This window comes from Sphaerodactylus townsendi, linkage group LG01, assembly GCF_021028975.2.
Source record: "Sphaerodactylus townsendi isolate TG3544 linkage group LG01, MPM_Stown_v2.3, whole genome shotgun sequence".
Lineage (NCBI taxonomy): Eukaryota > Metazoa > Chordata > Lepidosauria > Squamata > Sphaerodactylidae > Sphaerodactylus > Sphaerodactylus townsendi.
Genome location: NC_059425.1, coordinates 71,273,548 through 71,291,987, shown reverse-complemented (window position 1 = coordinate 71,291,987; position 18,440 = coordinate 71,273,548). Strand labels below are relative to the sequence as shown.

The 18,440-nt window shown below is 38.7% G+C and overlaps 1 protein-coding gene across 1 annotated transcript in view; it reads left to right on the top strand.

Moving 5' to 3' along the window:
- The window catches only part of DNAH8 (dynein axonemal heavy chain 8), a 195,288-nt gene extending 177,052 nt beyond the window's left edge, over positions 1-18,236 (top strand). The window contains 8 exon segments of the mRNA XM_048505004.1: positions 781-897; positions 4,777-4,878; positions 5,974-6,134; positions 9,046-9,202; positions 12,470-12,622; positions 14,121-14,310; positions 16,592-16,713; positions 17,794-18,236. Coding sequence (XP_048360961.1) covers positions 781-897; positions 4,777-4,878; positions 5,974-6,134; positions 9,046-9,202; positions 12,470-12,622; positions 14,121-14,310; positions 16,592-16,713; positions 17,794-18,081 — 1,290 coding nt within the window. The 3' untranslated portion in view covers positions 18,082-18,236.
- The last annotated feature ends 204 nt before the right edge of the window (positions 18,237-18,440 follow it).

The window sequence follows — 18,440 nt, the reverse complement described above, 5'->3', positions numbered from 1 at the left end:
ATCACTTATATTAGAATCAAGCTGGATTCTTTACTCCATCTGGATGGAAATTCCATCTTGAGGATAATTAAAAGACTGTACAACCATGAGATTCAGAAGTAATTCCATGCAGACCTAAAAATCTTCTCTCCATCCATTTTGGAATACCATCAACCCACAACTTCTGTCCAAACTACCTAACAAGGCTAGACAATCCTAGACTCACAAGGGCATTCATGCAAGCCAGAACAAACACTCTCTTCTCAGCTGTCTTATCTGACAGATATCAGCAAATTCTGTATTCAGAGAGACTCTGCATCAGCGGATGCAACACCCCTAATTCTTTATCTCATATCCCATGGACTGTCAACTGCACAAAGATTTAAGGGAAAAATTATTTATAACTGTTGCATCATTTTACCAAAGAATGAAGTAACGTGAACTTCTTCCATTTTTATTAATGGACTGAAACTTTTGAAGTGGCAAATTTTTTATTAGCAGTCTCTGATCAATGGTTATCTAGTTTTGCTAATAGTGCTAAGTAAAGACAAAGATTAATATCTAAGAGACACTTTGATGGGTTAAGCTTTATATCATATTAATTTTAACCATGCCATTAAAGGTTATCTTCTCTTATCATATGGCATGATTTAAATTGTAATTTTATACTGTTAGCTGCCCTGAGCCTGGTTTTAGGTGAAGTGGGATTAAAATATATCAAATAAATAAATACAACAATAAGTTAAAACCACTGTAATCAATAAGAAATCATACTTACTGTTTTGCATTGTCTTTTTGAAGGAAAGGCGCAAATTTGGTCCTTTGGGCTGGAATATTCCCTATGAATTCAACTCGGCAGACTTCACAGCAAGTGTTCAATTTATACAGAATCACTTGGATGAATGTGACATTAAGAAAGTTAGTAACGATGTCCTATATTGTTCCCTAAGTGATTACTATGATGGTTCATTCATTTCTAACATCTGCAGCATATATCTAATAAAGGCATAATTCAGTTAAATAGTTTCTGCCTATTGGCCAGCTGTTTGATTGCCAGTATTAACCATCATTATATCACATTTAATCAATTGTGCATTTATATTTTCTCAAGAACAATTATGAACAGTTTAAGATATAGAGAATGATCCATTCCCCAATCAGGACAGATGTAGATATGGGGAAGAACCAACATACAATTCAATGAACTGGTTTCCTCCCTTCCCCTCCCTCTCTGGATCTTGACTGGATGTGCAATCGAATAATAGAATCACAGAGTTGGAAGAGACCACAAGGGCCATTAAGTCCAACACCCAATCAAAGCACTCCTGACATATGATCATCCAGCCTCTATTTAAAAACCTCCAAAGAAAAAGACTCCACCACTCTCCAAGGCACTAAATTCCACTGTCGAACACCCCTGACAGTCAGGAAGTTCTTCCTAATGTTTAAGTGGAATCTCTTTTCCTGCACCTTGAATCCATTACTCTGTGTCCTAGTCTCTGAGGCAGCAGAAAACAAGTTTGTTCCCTCTTCAACATGACATTGCTTCAAATACTGAAACATAGCTACCATCTCCTCCTGTAACCTTCGTGTCTCCAGACTAAACATCCCAAGCTCCCTAAGTCTCTCTTTGTAGGGCATGGATTCCAGACCTTTTACCATTGTGGTTGCCCTCCTCTGGACATGTTCCAGCTTGTCAATATCCTTCTTAAGTTGCGGTGTCCAGAACTGAACACAGTACTCTACGTGAGGTCTGACCAATGCAAAGTAGAGTGGTACAATTACTTCCCTTGATGTAGACACTATACTCTTATTGATGCATCCTAGAATTGCTTTGACTTTCTTGGCTGCCATATCACACTGCTGATTCATGTTCATGACTCATGGTCTACTAAGACTCCCAGATCCCTTTCACATGTAGTGTTGTCAAGCCAGGTGTCACCCATCCTATATCTGTGCATTTCATTTTTTCTGCCTAAGTGTAGAATTTTACATTTATCTCTGTTGAAATTTATTTTGTTAGTTTTGGCCCAGCTCTCTAATCTGTCCAGATCATTTTGAATCCTGGCCCTGTCTTAGCTGGCCCTCCTAATTTGTTATCATCTGCAAATTTGATTAATATGCCCTCTATTTCATTATCCAAGTCATTGATAAATTTTTTTGAACAGCACTGGGCCCAGGACAGAACCCTGTGGCACCCCACTACTCACTTCTCTCCAGGATGAAAATGAACCACTGATGAGCACTCTTTGTGTTCGGCGAGTCAACCAATTACAAATGCATCTAACAGTTGCATTGTCTAGTCCCCATCTGTCCAGCTTACTTGCAAGAATATCAAGGGGCACCTTATCAAAGCCCTTACTAAAATCAAGGTATGCTATGTCCACAGCATTCCCTTCATCTACCAAGCTTGTCCCTCTATCAAAAAAAGAGATAAACTTAGTCTGGCATGACTTGTTTTTGAGAAACCCATGTTGATTTTCAATGATCACATTATTTCCTTCCAAGTGCTTACAGACTGTCTCCTTAATGATCTGTTGTACAATTTTTCATGGTATTGGTGTCAGCCAGACTGGACAGTAGTTGTTTGGGTCCTCTTTTTTCCCCTTTTTGAAGATGGGGACAACACTAGCTTTCCTCCAGCCTGCTAGGACTTATCCTGTTCTCCAGGAGTTCTCAAAGATTATAGCAAGTGGTTCTGAGATTATTTCTGCCAGTTATTTTAATACCCTGGGATGTAGTTCATCAGAACCTGGAGACTTAAATTCATTTAAAGTATTCAGGTATTCCTGTAGTAGCTCTTTATTTATTCTGTACTGAATTTCCCCAACTGTATCTTCTGATCCATTTCCCGCCACCTGAGCACCTGAGTTTTATTTTTTTTGGGGGGGGGGGGACTGAGGCAAAGAAGGTGTTGAGTAGTTCTGCCTTTTCTTTGTTTGAGTAGTTCTGCTTTTTCTTTGGCTCATTCCGTGCATGCAGAATAATGCACTTTCAAACTGCTTTCAGTGCTCTTTGAAGCTGTGCGGAATAGCAAAATCCACTTGAAAACAGTTGTGAAAGTGGTTTGAAAACGCATTATTTTGCGTGTGTGGAAGGGGCCTTTGTAAACATTTTACCATCTTCTCCATGCAGTGACCCTATCAAATCCTTTTTCTTCCTTTTGCTACGGATATAATCAAAAAAGGCCTTTTAGTTGTTTTTAACATCTCTCGCAAGTCTGAGCTCATTGTGAGCTTTAGCTTTTCTGACTTTCTCCCTACATATCTTGGCTATTTGTTTGAATTCCTTTTTAGTAAATCTCCCCCCTTTTCCATTCCTTGTACATGTCCCTTTTATATCTTAGCTCATTTGAGAGTTCTTTAGATATCCATCCTGGTTTCTTTAGACTCCTCCCATTTTTCTCCTCATTGGAACTGTTTGAAGTTGTGCCTTCAAGATATCATTTTAAAGAAACTCCCATCCATCTTGTACACCCTTCTCTTTTAGTATTCTTAATCATGGGATCACACCCAATAGTTTCTTAAGTTTACTGAAATGAGCTTTCTTAAAGTCTAGAATGCATGTCCGACTAGACTTGTCATCCCTTTCCATTGTATAACAAACTCCAGGAGAACATGGTCACTCCCACTTAAGGACCCTACTACTTCCACTCCATTAATCAGGTTATCATTGTTGGTTAGGAGCAGATCTAAAATAGCCAATTACCTTATTGCCTTGTCTACCTTCTGGACCATGAAACTGTCTGTAAGGCAAGTGAGGAAATTGTTGGACATGGTAGTCTTGGCAGAATTTGACTCCCAGCAATTATCTGGATAATTGAAATCTCCAATTACTACTATTTCTCTTTGTGAAAGTTTGATCATCTGCTCCTGGAAGGCATCATTCAACTCTTCAGTCTGGCTTGGGGGGTCTGTAATAGACCCCCTCAAGGAGATCACTGTTGTTTTTCTCCCCCTTATTTTTTACCCAGATTCTCTCAACCTGGTTCCCAGGATTTATGTCAGGGACCTGCTCACAGGTGTAATCATCCCTGACATATAGTACTACTCCACCGCCTTTCCTGGTTGATCTATTTCTCTTGTACCCCTCAATTATTACATTCCAATCATGAGATTCATCCCACCAGGTTTCAGTGATGCCTATTATATCATATTTATTATTCCGTGTTAAGAGGTCCAGTTCATCCTGTTTATTACCCATGCTTTGGGCATTAGTGTAGAGACATCTGAGGCTTTGGGTCATGTTCTGTTGGTGCTTATTTAAGATTTTATATCAGGGGTGTAATTGTTAAGCAAGCAGCATCAAACTTTCAGGGTATCTTTAGGAGACTCTCCTGATGATACCACCCAGGTTTGGTTCAGGGGGTCCGAAGTTATGAACCCTCAAAGGTGTAGCCCCCATCTTCTATTAGCTCCCATTGGAAACAATGGGGGATGGGGCACCCCCTTTGTGAGTCCATAACATTGGACTCCCTGAGCCAAACCTTACCAAACCTAGGTGGTATCATCAGGAGAGTCTCCCAACAAATCCCTGAAAGGTTGGTGCTGTTAGCCTAAAACTGCGCCCCCTGCAGGCCAAAAGCAAAAAAACACTAAAAAATTAAAAACCCACAAATGGGGGGGCGGAGCTTCGGACATGTAATTGGGGGGTTGAACCAGAGGAAACCCCCCCCTTACCTACGTCCTTGGTCAACATGTTCCATTTTGGGCACATTGCATTGGCCTGAGTAGGATTGTGAATAGACATGTTTAGGATTGCCTTCTGCTTTTTTTACAATTATCTTTTTTCTTCTAGGGAATATCTTGGAGTACAGTCCGATATATGATTGGAGAGGTTCAGTATGGAGGCAGGGTCACAGATGACTATGATAAGCGTCTCCTTAATTGCTTTGCAAGAGTAAGAAAATGTGATCAATTTTTTTCAGTTTAAAAAGGTTTCATATGGAAATGATAAATTTTAAGTTGGTGTAATCTGTAGAATAGTATCAAAAATTTAGTGTTGGATCTCATGGGACATTTCTGTTCACACAAGAACTCTTTCATAGGCAAGAACACAAGAAAATTATTATAAATACCCCTTGTTCTGTCAACTTGACTGTATCCAGTCTTGCATTTCTACTTGCCCAAGAAATAGCATAAGCTTTGTTTTAGCAATCCCCAACCCCTAATAATGGCCCTATTAGTTTAGATAATATGTCACTTCCAAACTGGGCTACAGTGACTGCATCTTCTGATTTTTTTTATAAAAATCAGTGATTGATCTTACAGTAGCTTCAGTGCAAATATTTGCACAAAAAGAAATGTTAAATAAATCTTCTCTTCAGCTATCCTATAGCAAGGTCTTGTGATTCTGTTCAGAACTTGCAAAACAAGTAGCAAATCATTTTGGTGCTGCTAGCCTCAAAACTGCGCCACCTGTAGGCCAAAAGCCAAAAAACCACTGAAATACCAAAAAATTACAAACGAGGGGTGGAGCTTCGGACATGTAATGGGGGAGGTTGAACCCGAGAACCCCCCTCCACCTACGTCCTTGGCCAATATGTTCCATTTGGGGCACATTGCATTGACCTGAGTAGGATTGTGAATAGACATGACTTCTGATTTTTTTAATTACCTTTTTTCTTGCAAAACAAGAAGCAAATCATCTCTGAAATAAGATATTTCTTATTTATAGGTCTAAATATTTCCTAAAATTAATATATAAATTATGGCTTATGTATAGGTTACATTTTGTCAATACAAACCTTTCCTGTGACATTCTTGTCTAAGTAGCAAGGTTTTAGTTCTTTGAATGATGAGGAAAGGATCATTGATTTTTGTGATGTTGGTACATTATAGGAAGGACTTGTTCTCTTCTCACAAGTTATGACTGCTTCCTCCCAACTTCTTTGTGGACATTCTCTCCCAAGAGCCAAGTTCCTTGCCATTATACCATCTTTATTGAAGTAATCTGGAAATTGTTAGCAAAAGAGTTTGTCTTTACTTTGTACAGGTCTGGTTCAGTGAAAAAATGTTTGAGAGTACATTCTGTTTTTACACTGGATACAAAATTCCAGTATGTAAAACTCTGGATCAGTATCATGACTATATTTCGACTCTTCCTAGCATGGACAGTCCAGAAGTTTTTGGTCTTCATCCAAATGCAGATATAACGTGAGTCTAACTCTGTAGCAATAATTCAGTTTTTTATAGTCATAGCATTATAGTCATAGCTTTGAATAACTATGTAAATGTTATTGGATACTGCAATATTTTTATAAATCCAGTTGATCAAGAAAGTTTTCCTGACTTGGTAGAAATATTCATTTATGACAATGTCATAACCAAGTTTTCTCAAATAATCTGACTTTGTTTCTGAAGCACATTTTGTTTCCCTATAACCAGTTTAGTTGACTTTTTAACAAAGTGATTAAATAGATTTTCAAAAAATTATATGATTTTGTCATGTAGATTTTGATGTTTAATGATGGGATTTTAATCTTACCTGATAACCAATTCCATTTTAAGTGTTACCTTTGACTGAATCACTTTACCCTTAAGTTAATAGCAGATTGTTTATTATTTTCTGCTTCAAGCATCATAAAATCTGTTACAGGATACGATCAGCCAACATTAAATTTTACTTCTTTTTCTGCAGCTCCTATAATTCCATTATAACTTATAATTTGCAAGGTGTTCATGCTTAGCACTTCTAGGATATTAAAAGTTGGTCAAATGATTTGCTTAACAAGTTCTGTACACTTGATTTTCAAATGTTCTATTGATGTAATGTCCCAGGGGATTACAAAGTTTTACTACAAACAGAAGTTTTATATCTTTCCTTATCCTCCAATCTGATGGGCAGGACTATTTATTGTATTATTTTTGAAAGACACAAGTGCAACCTCAAGTTTCATGACTGAAGATCCTCTCCTAAATAGATATTCATATTACAGCTTTGACATTTTATATTATAACATGTATTATGGTTCTGACATTTTGTTGTTTTTCAGGCATGCTTGCCTTCTGCAATTACACCCATGTCTTTTAGAAGTAATGTGAGAAGTCCTAAGATATAAAAGTGTTAAGGAACGTAGAATTTGCCAGTATCATTGTTCTCATGAATGTGCAAGTATAGTTATGTGGAAGTTATGCTCATATATGATGCCTAACAATAAATCATTTAGAATGCTATGAAACTATCTATGCATCAGAATTATGTATGCATTGTCAAACAATCTGCAATAGACATCTTTGGAACTACATTATCCACCTGATATAATAAGGAAATACATCAACCAAGTCAGAATGGTACCAAGGGATAATCTGCTATGAGACCCAACAGGCAGTCACATACAGCTCTCAGCTCAAACCAGTTCAACACATCATTAATGACTTGCAACCTTCTATTGGACAATAATACCCCTCTCACACAGGCATTGTGGGGCAAACCTTTCATTGTCCAGACAGTTTCCTAACCTTAAACAACTTATCACCCACAATAATACACTTCCTAACATGGACATGGAATCTAGGACCAAGGCAATAAAACAAGATGCCAACTCTGGTTCCATATTCACTCTGACAATACAATCACCAGACCTAACAACAACAGCCATACCATTTCAGGTTCATTCACTTGTTGATCTTCTAACATTATATATGATATTAAGTGTGAGTAATGTCCTTCCACTCTCTACATTGAATAGTCCCTATAATATGGGCATAAATCATAGCACTCAAAAACTAGTGGGAGAATATTCTTCCCAAACATTCCACTGCTAACCTAAGAGTGGCAGTCCTCAGACAGAGAAACTTCATTATGAGATTGCTGAATTTGAGTTAATTCACAAACTCAGAACAATGGACTCCCCGGGTTTTTTTAAAAAAGTATATAGAATTCTTATTTCACATCAGATATTAATTTCCTTCACCTAAACATTTATCCCCAGCTCTAATCAAGTTGATTACATTTTGCATTGTACCTTTGCGTCCTGACTCCTTTCTTTGCAACCCTTCCCCACGTTCTGACTGGGAAATAAGGACTTGGGGATTTCTATTTCTGCTTGAAGCTGATGAAGGGAACTTTGGCTCCTTCCGCACATGCAGAATAATGCACTTTCAAACTGCTTTCAATGCTCTTTGAAGCTGTGCGGAATAGCAAAATCCATTTGCAAACAGTTGTGAAAGTGGTTTGAAAATGCATTATTCTGCGTGTGCGGAAGGGGCCTTTGACTCTCAAAAGCTCATACCCCCAAAAAATCTTGTTGGTGCTGTTGAACTCAAATCTAGATCTTCTACCACAGACCAACATGGCTACCCTATGCAACTAGCTAACTATATGCATTGAGGCTCATTTATTTCCCCCTGCCTTGTAATAGAGAGGAAGGGTTGATTAGAATATATCAACTTATGTGATTTTATGCTTGGATGAGTCTGTAGTCAACCTGTTGTATAAGTTGTGTTAGAATATAGGGCATTTTCCTGTGTGGATATTCTTCACTAATAGGAAATGCTATCTCCCTGGAAATGGAGGCTCATTAAATGTGATGAGTCAAAACAAGAAAGCTACACCAAATCCACAGGTTAAAAAAAAACACATTCAAAGATGTGACAGAAAACTGGCTGTATTTTAGAAGATTTCCCAATGCATTTTGAATGTACAGTTCTTTATCAAGGCTATTTATCCCTTTTCAACTCCTCCTAGGGCCTTTCCCCACTTTTCCCTTGGCCACCATCGCTGCACGCAATTCCCAGCGCGCGGCATCCCTGGTGCGTGCCTGGGCATCCCCACGACCCCGCGCTCTGCGCGGGGTCATCAAAAGGCACCCTTTGCAAGAGCGCCAGGGATGCCTCGCGCTGAGGGGGCGCGACAGCGGCAACGTCGGGGTGGCTGTGCTGTCACCGCCCCTCTCATGGGGAGTGCCGGGGAACCCCGCGTTACTCTCCTCAAGTAGCGTGGGGCTTAAGGTAAGTGGGGAAAGGCCCCTAGAACAAATAGGATCTTTTTCTTCACCCTCTCTGATAAGTCATCAACTAGACTTGGACATTCTCGTTATTGTATATTGTTTAACATTACCCTCAGGTATCAGAGTAATACAGCAGCTGATGTTTTGGACACTATAACAAATATTCAGCCAAAAGAAAGTGGAGGTGGAGTAGGAGAAACTCGAGAAGCCATTGTCTATCGATTAGCTGAAGATATGCTTGAGAAACTACCTCCTGATTATATACCCCATGAGGTGATTGTTTTATATTTCTTACGGGAGCTTTCCTAAAATCACAGGCATTAAAATATTATAGCAATCCTATGGGATAGTTATGGATTCTGGTTGGTCTGGAAGTTGCACTTGTGAAAAACACTGAATTGCTAGCCATAATGTTAGTTATGGCTATAAATAGTGTGAATAGGAGGTTGTAATGGTGGAAAACTTTTCAGAGTTCTAGAAAAGCAAAAATCTCATATTTCATATTGAAATAAAGTCTTTTGAGTAAGAATGGGTATGTGCTAAGTTAATTCAAAGCCATTTTAGGAAATTAGCGAAGTGTGGCACTGTGGCACATCTTTATCCTTTCCTGATCTGCAGTTTTGGGGGAGGGGGGTTCTTAAAAACAGAGGAACTTTTTTTGAAACAACCAGTCAATCAGGAAATAGATGGGTAGCATCATTATATCATGACATCTCAAAACCAGTAAGATTTAGCTATCTGATGACATCATGAAGACAAATTAAAATGAGATGGTGTTTCCTGCCTATTATCTGAGAGGGAAAACATTTTTGCCCCTTTTTATAGTGTCATTCCAATCAGTTGTTGAAAATTAGGAGCTACCTTTACCAAGAGGTAAAGTTTTTGCAAAACATCCCCTCATTTCACCTCATGGCTAAATATTCTGCTACAAGGAATCCTCTGGTGTTGCATAAAAGAAATATTACATCTCCTTTATGATGCTAGATCAGAAATTTGGCTGGATGTACATCTAATGGCTGAACCTTAAGGAAAAGTTATTAGCTAATCAATTTCCAATGAAAATGGTTCCCTTGATTCCATATATCACATCAAAGGTCACGTGTATCCCCAGATTATAGTAACTTCAAATAACTGTACTTATTAGTGAATAATTCTCTTTTTATAGTCAAGATGCTTCAAACATTTGGCATGTGTGCTACCAATGAAAAATTCAGTGGCTTCTTCAAGGGCAATGAAAAACAATTCAAAAGGCAAATTATAAGATTCTCCCAGAAGCAACATGAAAGATTAAAAGTGATAACAAAGTTGTATTTTGTTCATCCTGAAAAAAATTTGTAAAGGATTTGATAAATGCAACTTAGCTGCAGAACTTACTTCTTAAAATTTAATAGGTGCATGCATTGACCCCAATGAACAGATCACAAATCTTTAAGTAAAACGGGAGAACACAATAATTGCATTTTCTTCTCACTAACTAGCTAGTCATTCCCTTATATATCTGTTCATAGATGTTCATAAAATCTACTGATTGAGGATGCAGTCTACTCAGTGCTCTTCCCAAGGCCTCCCCACTGAAATGAAAGGAAGCACTGCAGGAAAAGTGTTTTGTATAACTTGCTGTCTATAATTTGATTTGATTTTTGGATTGTATTAATGCACTTAATTATTGTAGTGACTAGTTTCTGGATCTAATAATTCTACATCTTTACTCTCATGATTTCCCACCCTGTTCTTGTAACATAGCCTGACATAACTTTTTTTAATTAAAACATATTGGTATAGAAACGTACACCTTGGTTTTTGAAGAGTCTCTCTTGGTGCCACTTTGGTACTGCAGTCCTGTTTATTTACTTGGAAGTCTTGTTCAGCTGACTTGATCACGAGCAAGTAGACTTGGATCTATTCTCAGATATATTTATGGTTAATTTTCCATGTTGGATTAGATGGCCTGTTCTGAGGATACTTTTACTCTTTGTACTGGACCAGTCCTTTTTCTTAACCTCCCATAAGGACTTACTTCTTAGCTCCACCTCTTCCTTACATCTTGCACTCAGGTTCCCTCTCTCACTGCTTGACTTCCACCTTCAAGAATAATGCTGATTCTTCTATTCTTTTCCACCAAAAGATCTAAGTCTGCCACATGCTGGACTGTCTTTATTTTAGAATGATCTACTTGGGTCCTAGGGTCCTAATACAATCCAAAAATCAAATCAAATTATAGACAGGAAGTTATACAAATCAATTTTCCTGCAGTGCTTCCTGCAGTGGGGAGGCCTTGGGAAGAGCACTGAGTAGTTCTGTTAAGTAGACCTGAGCGGAGCATTCTAAAACAAAGATGGTCTAGCATGTGGTGGATAAAATTACAATTCCACTTAGATCTTTTGGTAGAAAAGAGTATACCTCTTTTGGCATCTAATTATTTTATACTATTTTATACTATTTTATACTATGACACTAGACCCCAGGATAGGTGGGCTTGTTTTTCTAGTGAAAAGGCTGTCTCTCTGATTGCCATAATAATTTTATTTGTATATTTTGGAATCCATGAGTTGCATTGTATTTGAATCACATGCAGTGGAATGGCAAGAGATAGAAATATGCTCAAAGGAGGGCTTTGGGAGGCCCCAGACTGAGGCTCTGGGCACCAGTTGCCAAGTCAAAGTAGACAATATTGGGCTAGATAAACCAATGGTGTGATTCCATATAGTTCAGCTGAGTTTACATTTCCTTTGCAGACATTGCTTTGCAAGTCTAAAAAACAGATATGCAAATAACTCATGCTTGTTGGAATATCTGACTAGCATTTATTTTCTTCATTTATTCCTCGACTTTGTCCCCAATGGAGACCCAAAATCACTTATATCCTTTTACTTCATTTTATCATTATCATCTCTGGAAGATAGCATAGGCTGAGAACATGAGACTGGCTCAAGCTCACCCAACAAGCTTCCATAGCAGACTGGGGATTAGAACCTGGGTCTCGCAGATCCTAGTCCACGACTCTAATAACTTCATTGTGCTGGTAATGATATTGGAGCCAGTGTCTTCAATCCAGACTAGATAGAGTATAAGACTAGTTCCAGAGAAGATAGGGCATAAGAAGTAAAATTTTCCTGCTTTTGCCCCTCACAGCAGCGTGAATCCCCACCCCCCAATCCTGTTCTTGAGGGAGAAGAATTCCCAAAAGTGCATGCTTAGTCTTTTTTAAAATGCTACTGGACTCCTATTTGATTTTAGTTGTATTAGAGCCATAGGTTAAGTTACAGGGACTGGCAGAACCTGTGTTGGATTCCGATGACAGTAAGATGACTTGTTAGCAATAAACTATCTAGTTAGCTTTTTGAATTGGTAAGGTTTTTCCCCCTTAATCATAAACAGGAAGTCTTCTGTTTTTCTAGATATAAAATGTAAGTGTTTTACTAGTACTACTTCACATTTATTTTATTTATTTATATTTTAGATTTCTAGGCCGCCTCTTCCCCAGAGGGCTCGATGTCTTATTGACCAACCTGCTTTCTCATTTTCATTTTCTGCATCCAGGTTAAAGCTCGCTTGATTAAAATGGGTCATCTCAATTCTATGAATATTTTCCTTCGTCAAGAAATTGACCGAATGCAAAAAGTTATTAAAATAGTTCGGAATAGTCTGAGTGATCTTAAATTAGCTATTGAAGGCACTATTATTATGAGTGAGGTAACTGAGTACTTCATTGTTATGTATAATTACTGAGATGTACACATTTTATTCCATTAATGTTATTTTTATTAAAAAAACACGATTCAGTTTGGGTAAACTTTGCTCTTAAAACTACTGGTTTTAGTTAGTCCATTCCTTTCTTCACTAATTTCAAAAAGAAATTTCTGTATGCACCTTTATTTATGGAGTACACAAAGCTAAACTATGTCCCCTCCTGCATCTTATTTCACTGAGCTCCATTTTGTTTAGCATTTTTTGTCAAAGCCAGGTTTCCTTTTGGGATTGGAACTGTGCTGAAAGAAAAAATTCTGAAAACACCAGAAGGCAGACAGGTAAGGTGCAGGAGGGCAGGATTTACTTTGCAATTCTAAACATAACTAAGTCCATGAAAACAATGATATAGCTGAATATGATTCCATTATTAGTTCTTTTCACACCCCATTATCGTTTCACCCTTTGCTCTAGGTGTAAATGGAAAATCACTTGAATAAATGCATATGGATCTCCCTCTACATCACATCTTGTTTGGTCCTTATTCTAAGTACCTTTTTTTAAAAAAGGTTGTCCATCTTTAGTTCCTGTCCGGGTTAGTAATAGCTCAAAGGGAAGGTGAGAACAGTTCAAAGGTAATTGTGACAGAGGTAGAAAGTGCCATCAAGTAGCAGTCGATTTCTGGCATCCCCTCATGGGATTTTCAATGCAAGAAACATTGAGAGGTGATTTGCATCAGCAAGAGTAATGGTAGTGCAGGAAAAAAAGAATTTAACCCTCCCTGCTGCGCCACCATAACACTGATCCAAATCTCTGCGTTGAGGCTGCTTTTTAGGAAAATTAAAGGCATCAAGAACTCTGTTGCATTTTATCTGGATTGACTGTGCCTATCCCTTTGTCACTGATTGCAGTGCTATTCACTTACTTTTGAGATGATTATTTCTGCCTGGAGGGTATGTGTGAAAGTAAAATGTTTGCCTCTCTGGCTGTATATATATATAGAGAGAGGCAGGTAAGAAGGAGCAAGTATAAGGTGTGCCTCTATCCTCCTTGAGACTTCAGCACTGCCTGAGTTTACCAGGGTGCAACCGAAATAATTGTTTCTGTCTTTTCACCCCAGTGGCATTACTGCCGGTTGCTTGGAAAGGGGAATGTAACGTTCCCAGTCTATAGCACTTCTTATATGCCAAGGTATGCAGCATATCTCAGATCAGAATAGAACTGGATTAAACCATCACAGAACAGAATAGCTCAAGAGGAAAGGACACTGCTTACATTGAGCAAAGCCCTCCCTTAGCCAGTGAACTATCAATGAGATTGGACAGATTTGAATTTTCACAAATATTATCAGCCGTAGTTTTTTTCAGTTTAGATTCAGTTTAACGAGTATATGGGGGCTTCTAGGTTCACTTTTTGATTAATGTCTGAATGCACATCTCTAATGACTACTTATTTTTAAACTGAGACATTTCATCAGCTACTTTACGTATTTTGATTTCTTCAGAACTTAAGAGATGCACTTGATAACATGTATGATGCTCGAATTCCTCAACTGTGGAAACGTGTGTCTTGGGATTCTTCCACCCTTGGATTCTGGTTTACTGAACTCTTGGAGAGGAACAACCAGTTTCGAGTCTGGATTTTTGAAGGCAGACCATATGTATTTTGGATGACTGGATTTTTCAATCCTCAAGGTTAGTGTGAGGAGGACAATATATACATGGACCTTTATTATATTTAACTACAATTTGATTTGTTCAGCTACTACATTTACTGCACATGATTTTATGGTGAATGGGATGGTGGGATCATGCAGACAGGCAACTGAAAAAATTTTGATGTTATTTTTTTCAATTGTACAATGAGAGAATTTGCACTTGCAATATAAGAAAGTGATAATAACTGTTCATATTTTCCATCAAATTTGTGTGAAAGGGCATTTCCATTTATTTCAATGTTTGATTGTCTGAATAGGTATGTGTTCTTTGAGACATGTAAATTTTAAAAAGGATATGTGGTCTTTTCTGAATGGATATATGACTTTCATGGTAGTATGTAATTTTTTTTCATTAAAAAAAGACAATGTTGTACACTGTGACAAGAATTGTAATCTATATCTTAGACCAGTGGTGGCGAACCTTTGGTACTCTAGATGTTATGGACTACAATTCCCATCAGCCCCTGCCAGCATGGCCAATTATCATGCTGGAAGGAGCAGATGGGAATTGTAGTCCATAACATCTGGAGTGCCAAAGGTTCGCCACCACGGTCTTAGACAGATGAAAGTCAATGTGCCTGCAGTCTTGTCAAAAAACATTTCAATTTTTTGTGTACTAATTTCAACTAATTTTGGCACCTTTTAACAACACAGTATGACTGTCAGCATGGTGTAGTGATTAAGAGCAGTGGACTCTAATCTGGAGAACCGGATTTGCTTCCCCACTCTTCTACACGACTGGTGGACTCTTATCTGATGAACTGGATTTATTTCCCCATGCCTCCACACAGAGATGTATCAGAGGAAATGGTGCCTGGGGACAACCCCTGCCCCGGGCACTGCCTCCGATGCCGTGCCTCCCCACCCACGCACCCTCTGCGCTTGGGTGCAGGGCTCAAAGGCAGGGGTGGCTCAGATGGGCACCGCAGTTGCAGGTCGGCTCCTGGGCCAGCCTGCTGCTGCAGCGCCTGTCCAAGCCACCCCCGCCTCCCTGCAGGCCACCTACTGCAGAAGCTGGCCTGCAGGAAGGCAGAGGACAGGGCGCCACAACAGCGACCCAGGAGGCAGCTTGCTGCCGTGGTGCCTGTATGAGCTGCCTCCGCCTCTGAGCCCCATCTCAAGGGCATGGGGAGAGAAGGAAGCAGCTCAGACTGGCACCGCATACTGCCTACAGGGACAGGGTGGGTCAAATGACCCCTAGATCAGTGCAAGGGAGGAGGGGGTGAGGGGCGATTTTGCATCCCCCACCAGTGCGCCCAGGGTCATTTGACCCCCCTGTCCCATGGGTGATACGTCCCTGCCTCCACATGACCTTGGGCTAGTCACAGTTCTCTCAGAATTCTCTCAGGTGTCTGCTATGGGGAGAGGAAGGGAACGAGTTTGTAAGCCGCTTTGAGACTCCTTACAGTTGAGAAAATCGAAACTCTTTTTCTATCTTATCAGGAGCTTAAGCAATCACACTGCAATGCAAGTGGCCCATCCTGAACATAAATTAAACAGTTCAGAATTTGATGCTTATCTATGGGTCAGATGTAAACTCATACCCTGGCCATCCTTACAGAATTGCTTATCCTTTTTCAGCAGCCAGGTTTTACTCACCAGTGGCATTTTGCATGTGAAAGGTTAAGCAAAGGGACTGGCATTTACTATCAGGGAGAAAAAACTCAAGAAGAAAAGACCATGAAACATAATAAATAATCTGGCACTTCAGTGGCTGAATGACCACTCTGTAGTGTGCTGAATTTATGAGTGCTACCACCTAAATTTTACGAAAATCAATTTGCTTCAAGTAAAGTAAAAATAAAAGCTTTTGCTGAAGTATACTTCCATAAAGAATTGTTTGTCATCTCTGGGCTTAAGATGGGAAAGACTGGGGATGTCCAGATATAAAATATAATCCAGACCAATAACAACCATAACTCTTTAGCCAAAATGTGCCTCTCCTCATAACTTGGCCAGCACTGTTGTTTGTTAGTTATACTTCCCAGTTAATCAAATCCTTAATATTCACTGCAACTCTGGATAGGGCTAGTATTAATTCATAAATAAATAGCAACAGCTAAGTCTGCAGCCCTGATTTTCTTATTTGTGGCATTTTTTTCTTATTTATTGGATAAAGTTTCTGTCATGAATTTATTCCAGTAAACTTGAATTTATTCCAGTAGCTTGAATACTTTAGTCACCAAGTAGTGCAGTTTGAACAGAGACAACAGATGGAGCTGTTATTTACCTGCTTTGTTCTTTCACTGACTTTGCAGGTTTTCTCACAGCTATGAGGCAAGAAGTGACTCGAGCACACAAAGGGTGGGCCTTGGATACGGTCACCATTCATAATGAAGTGCTGAAACAAGTTAGAGAAGAAATCACAGCAGCTCCCGTTGTACGTATGATATAGAGACACACACACATACATATATATTTATGTATATATAGGCATTGATTTGTCAACAACTCACACTTTATCATCATTGCATATTCAGGTTTTAAATGCTAAAGAATAAATAGGTATTGTATTTATTTTACATTTAAGGAAGGACAGTTGCTCGAATCTAGCAAAAGAGCTCCCAGAAGGACTAGTGGAACAGATCTTACCCAACCTTCCCCTTTCCCCACCATCATCTTGTTTATCCTGAAAAACCTTTCTGAAGGACAAGGAACTCTCATAAACAACTTGAACTGTTGGTTGGACTCCCAATTCTCAGAGAGGATTTTCAGGTCAAGCAACAGGCTCCTGCAGGGATAGGCCTGCTCTGTGAATTCCTTCTGTAATATTTTATGTTGGGTCCAACTCATTTTCTTATTTATCATTTACAGTGATGAAAAAGTGTGAAATGAATTAGTTGAGACTACTGTATTATGCTTCAATAGCCCATTGGCTCTCATGTTCATGCACAGAGCTCTACGCACACGCATACTCAAAGGACAAGGGCAGGACTAGTGGTCACAGTCCTGCTCCTCTCTACTCATGTTCAGTGTACCCATGATCAAATATTTGAAAACAGCTATTGTCTCATTTTTTTGTAGAGAATTTGATCACTGACATTTATCATATTACAGAATCCTTGGGTTGGCAATTGACTAAAAAAGTGGAACTCCATACCAAATGCATTTTTCTTTGTGTATGCCATGATTGTGGTACAATGTGTATCTATACTGAGGGAGAGAGAATATTAATTATTTTGTCTCATTTTGAAGAAAATATCTGAGCATTTTTCATTCTACCTTACTTCAATTTCAAAAACGTTATAAGATCAAGTTTCCTTATGATTTCACTATTTTCTAATTATAACTTGCTGTTTATTGAAAATCCTAACAGTTAAGTCCAAAGGAGAGTTACATCCTTCTAAGTCCACTGAAGTCAACCATGCTTAGGGCTGTACTGAAACTTAACCAATCATGTCATAATTTTAAAGAATAGATATTTTTCTATACGTTAATAAAGATGCATTTTTCCTTACAGGAAGGTGTATATATTTATGGATTGTACTTGGATGGAGCTGGATGGGATAGGCGAAATAATAAACTCACAGAATCTACTGCAAAGATTCTTTTCACGATACTTCCAGTTGTACATATATTTGCAATTAATACAACTGGACCAAGAGATCCCAAACTCTATGTTTGCCCAATTTACAAGAAGCCAAGAAGAACCGATTTGACCTACATCACTGCAATCTATCTGAGGACAACTGTGTCTCCAGATCATTGGATACTGAGAGGAGTGGCCCTCCTGTGTGACGTCAAATAAATACTTAACTTTAGATTACTATAACACCCTTTAAAATATGAGATATTGATCAAAAATATGTTTGACTTGTTTTCTTTTAGTAGTTAGCTGTTCTCCCTCTTGAATTGCAATATTGTTATTCTCTAATAATTCTGCAATGTGTATTAATGCTTTGATAATCTGTCTTTTGTCAGGTCTATTAAATCTTTCTGTTTAAATGCAAAATCAAGTTTTGATTTCGTCCTCCCTTTTCTCTTGAGATGAATACCACCAATTCCTATCTGGACCAGTCCATACATGTCACTAACCAGTTGTGCTGGAGTACTTAGATTTAATGGCCCAATCATTGGGACCTCATTGGGGCTAAATTGAGTTAAGTC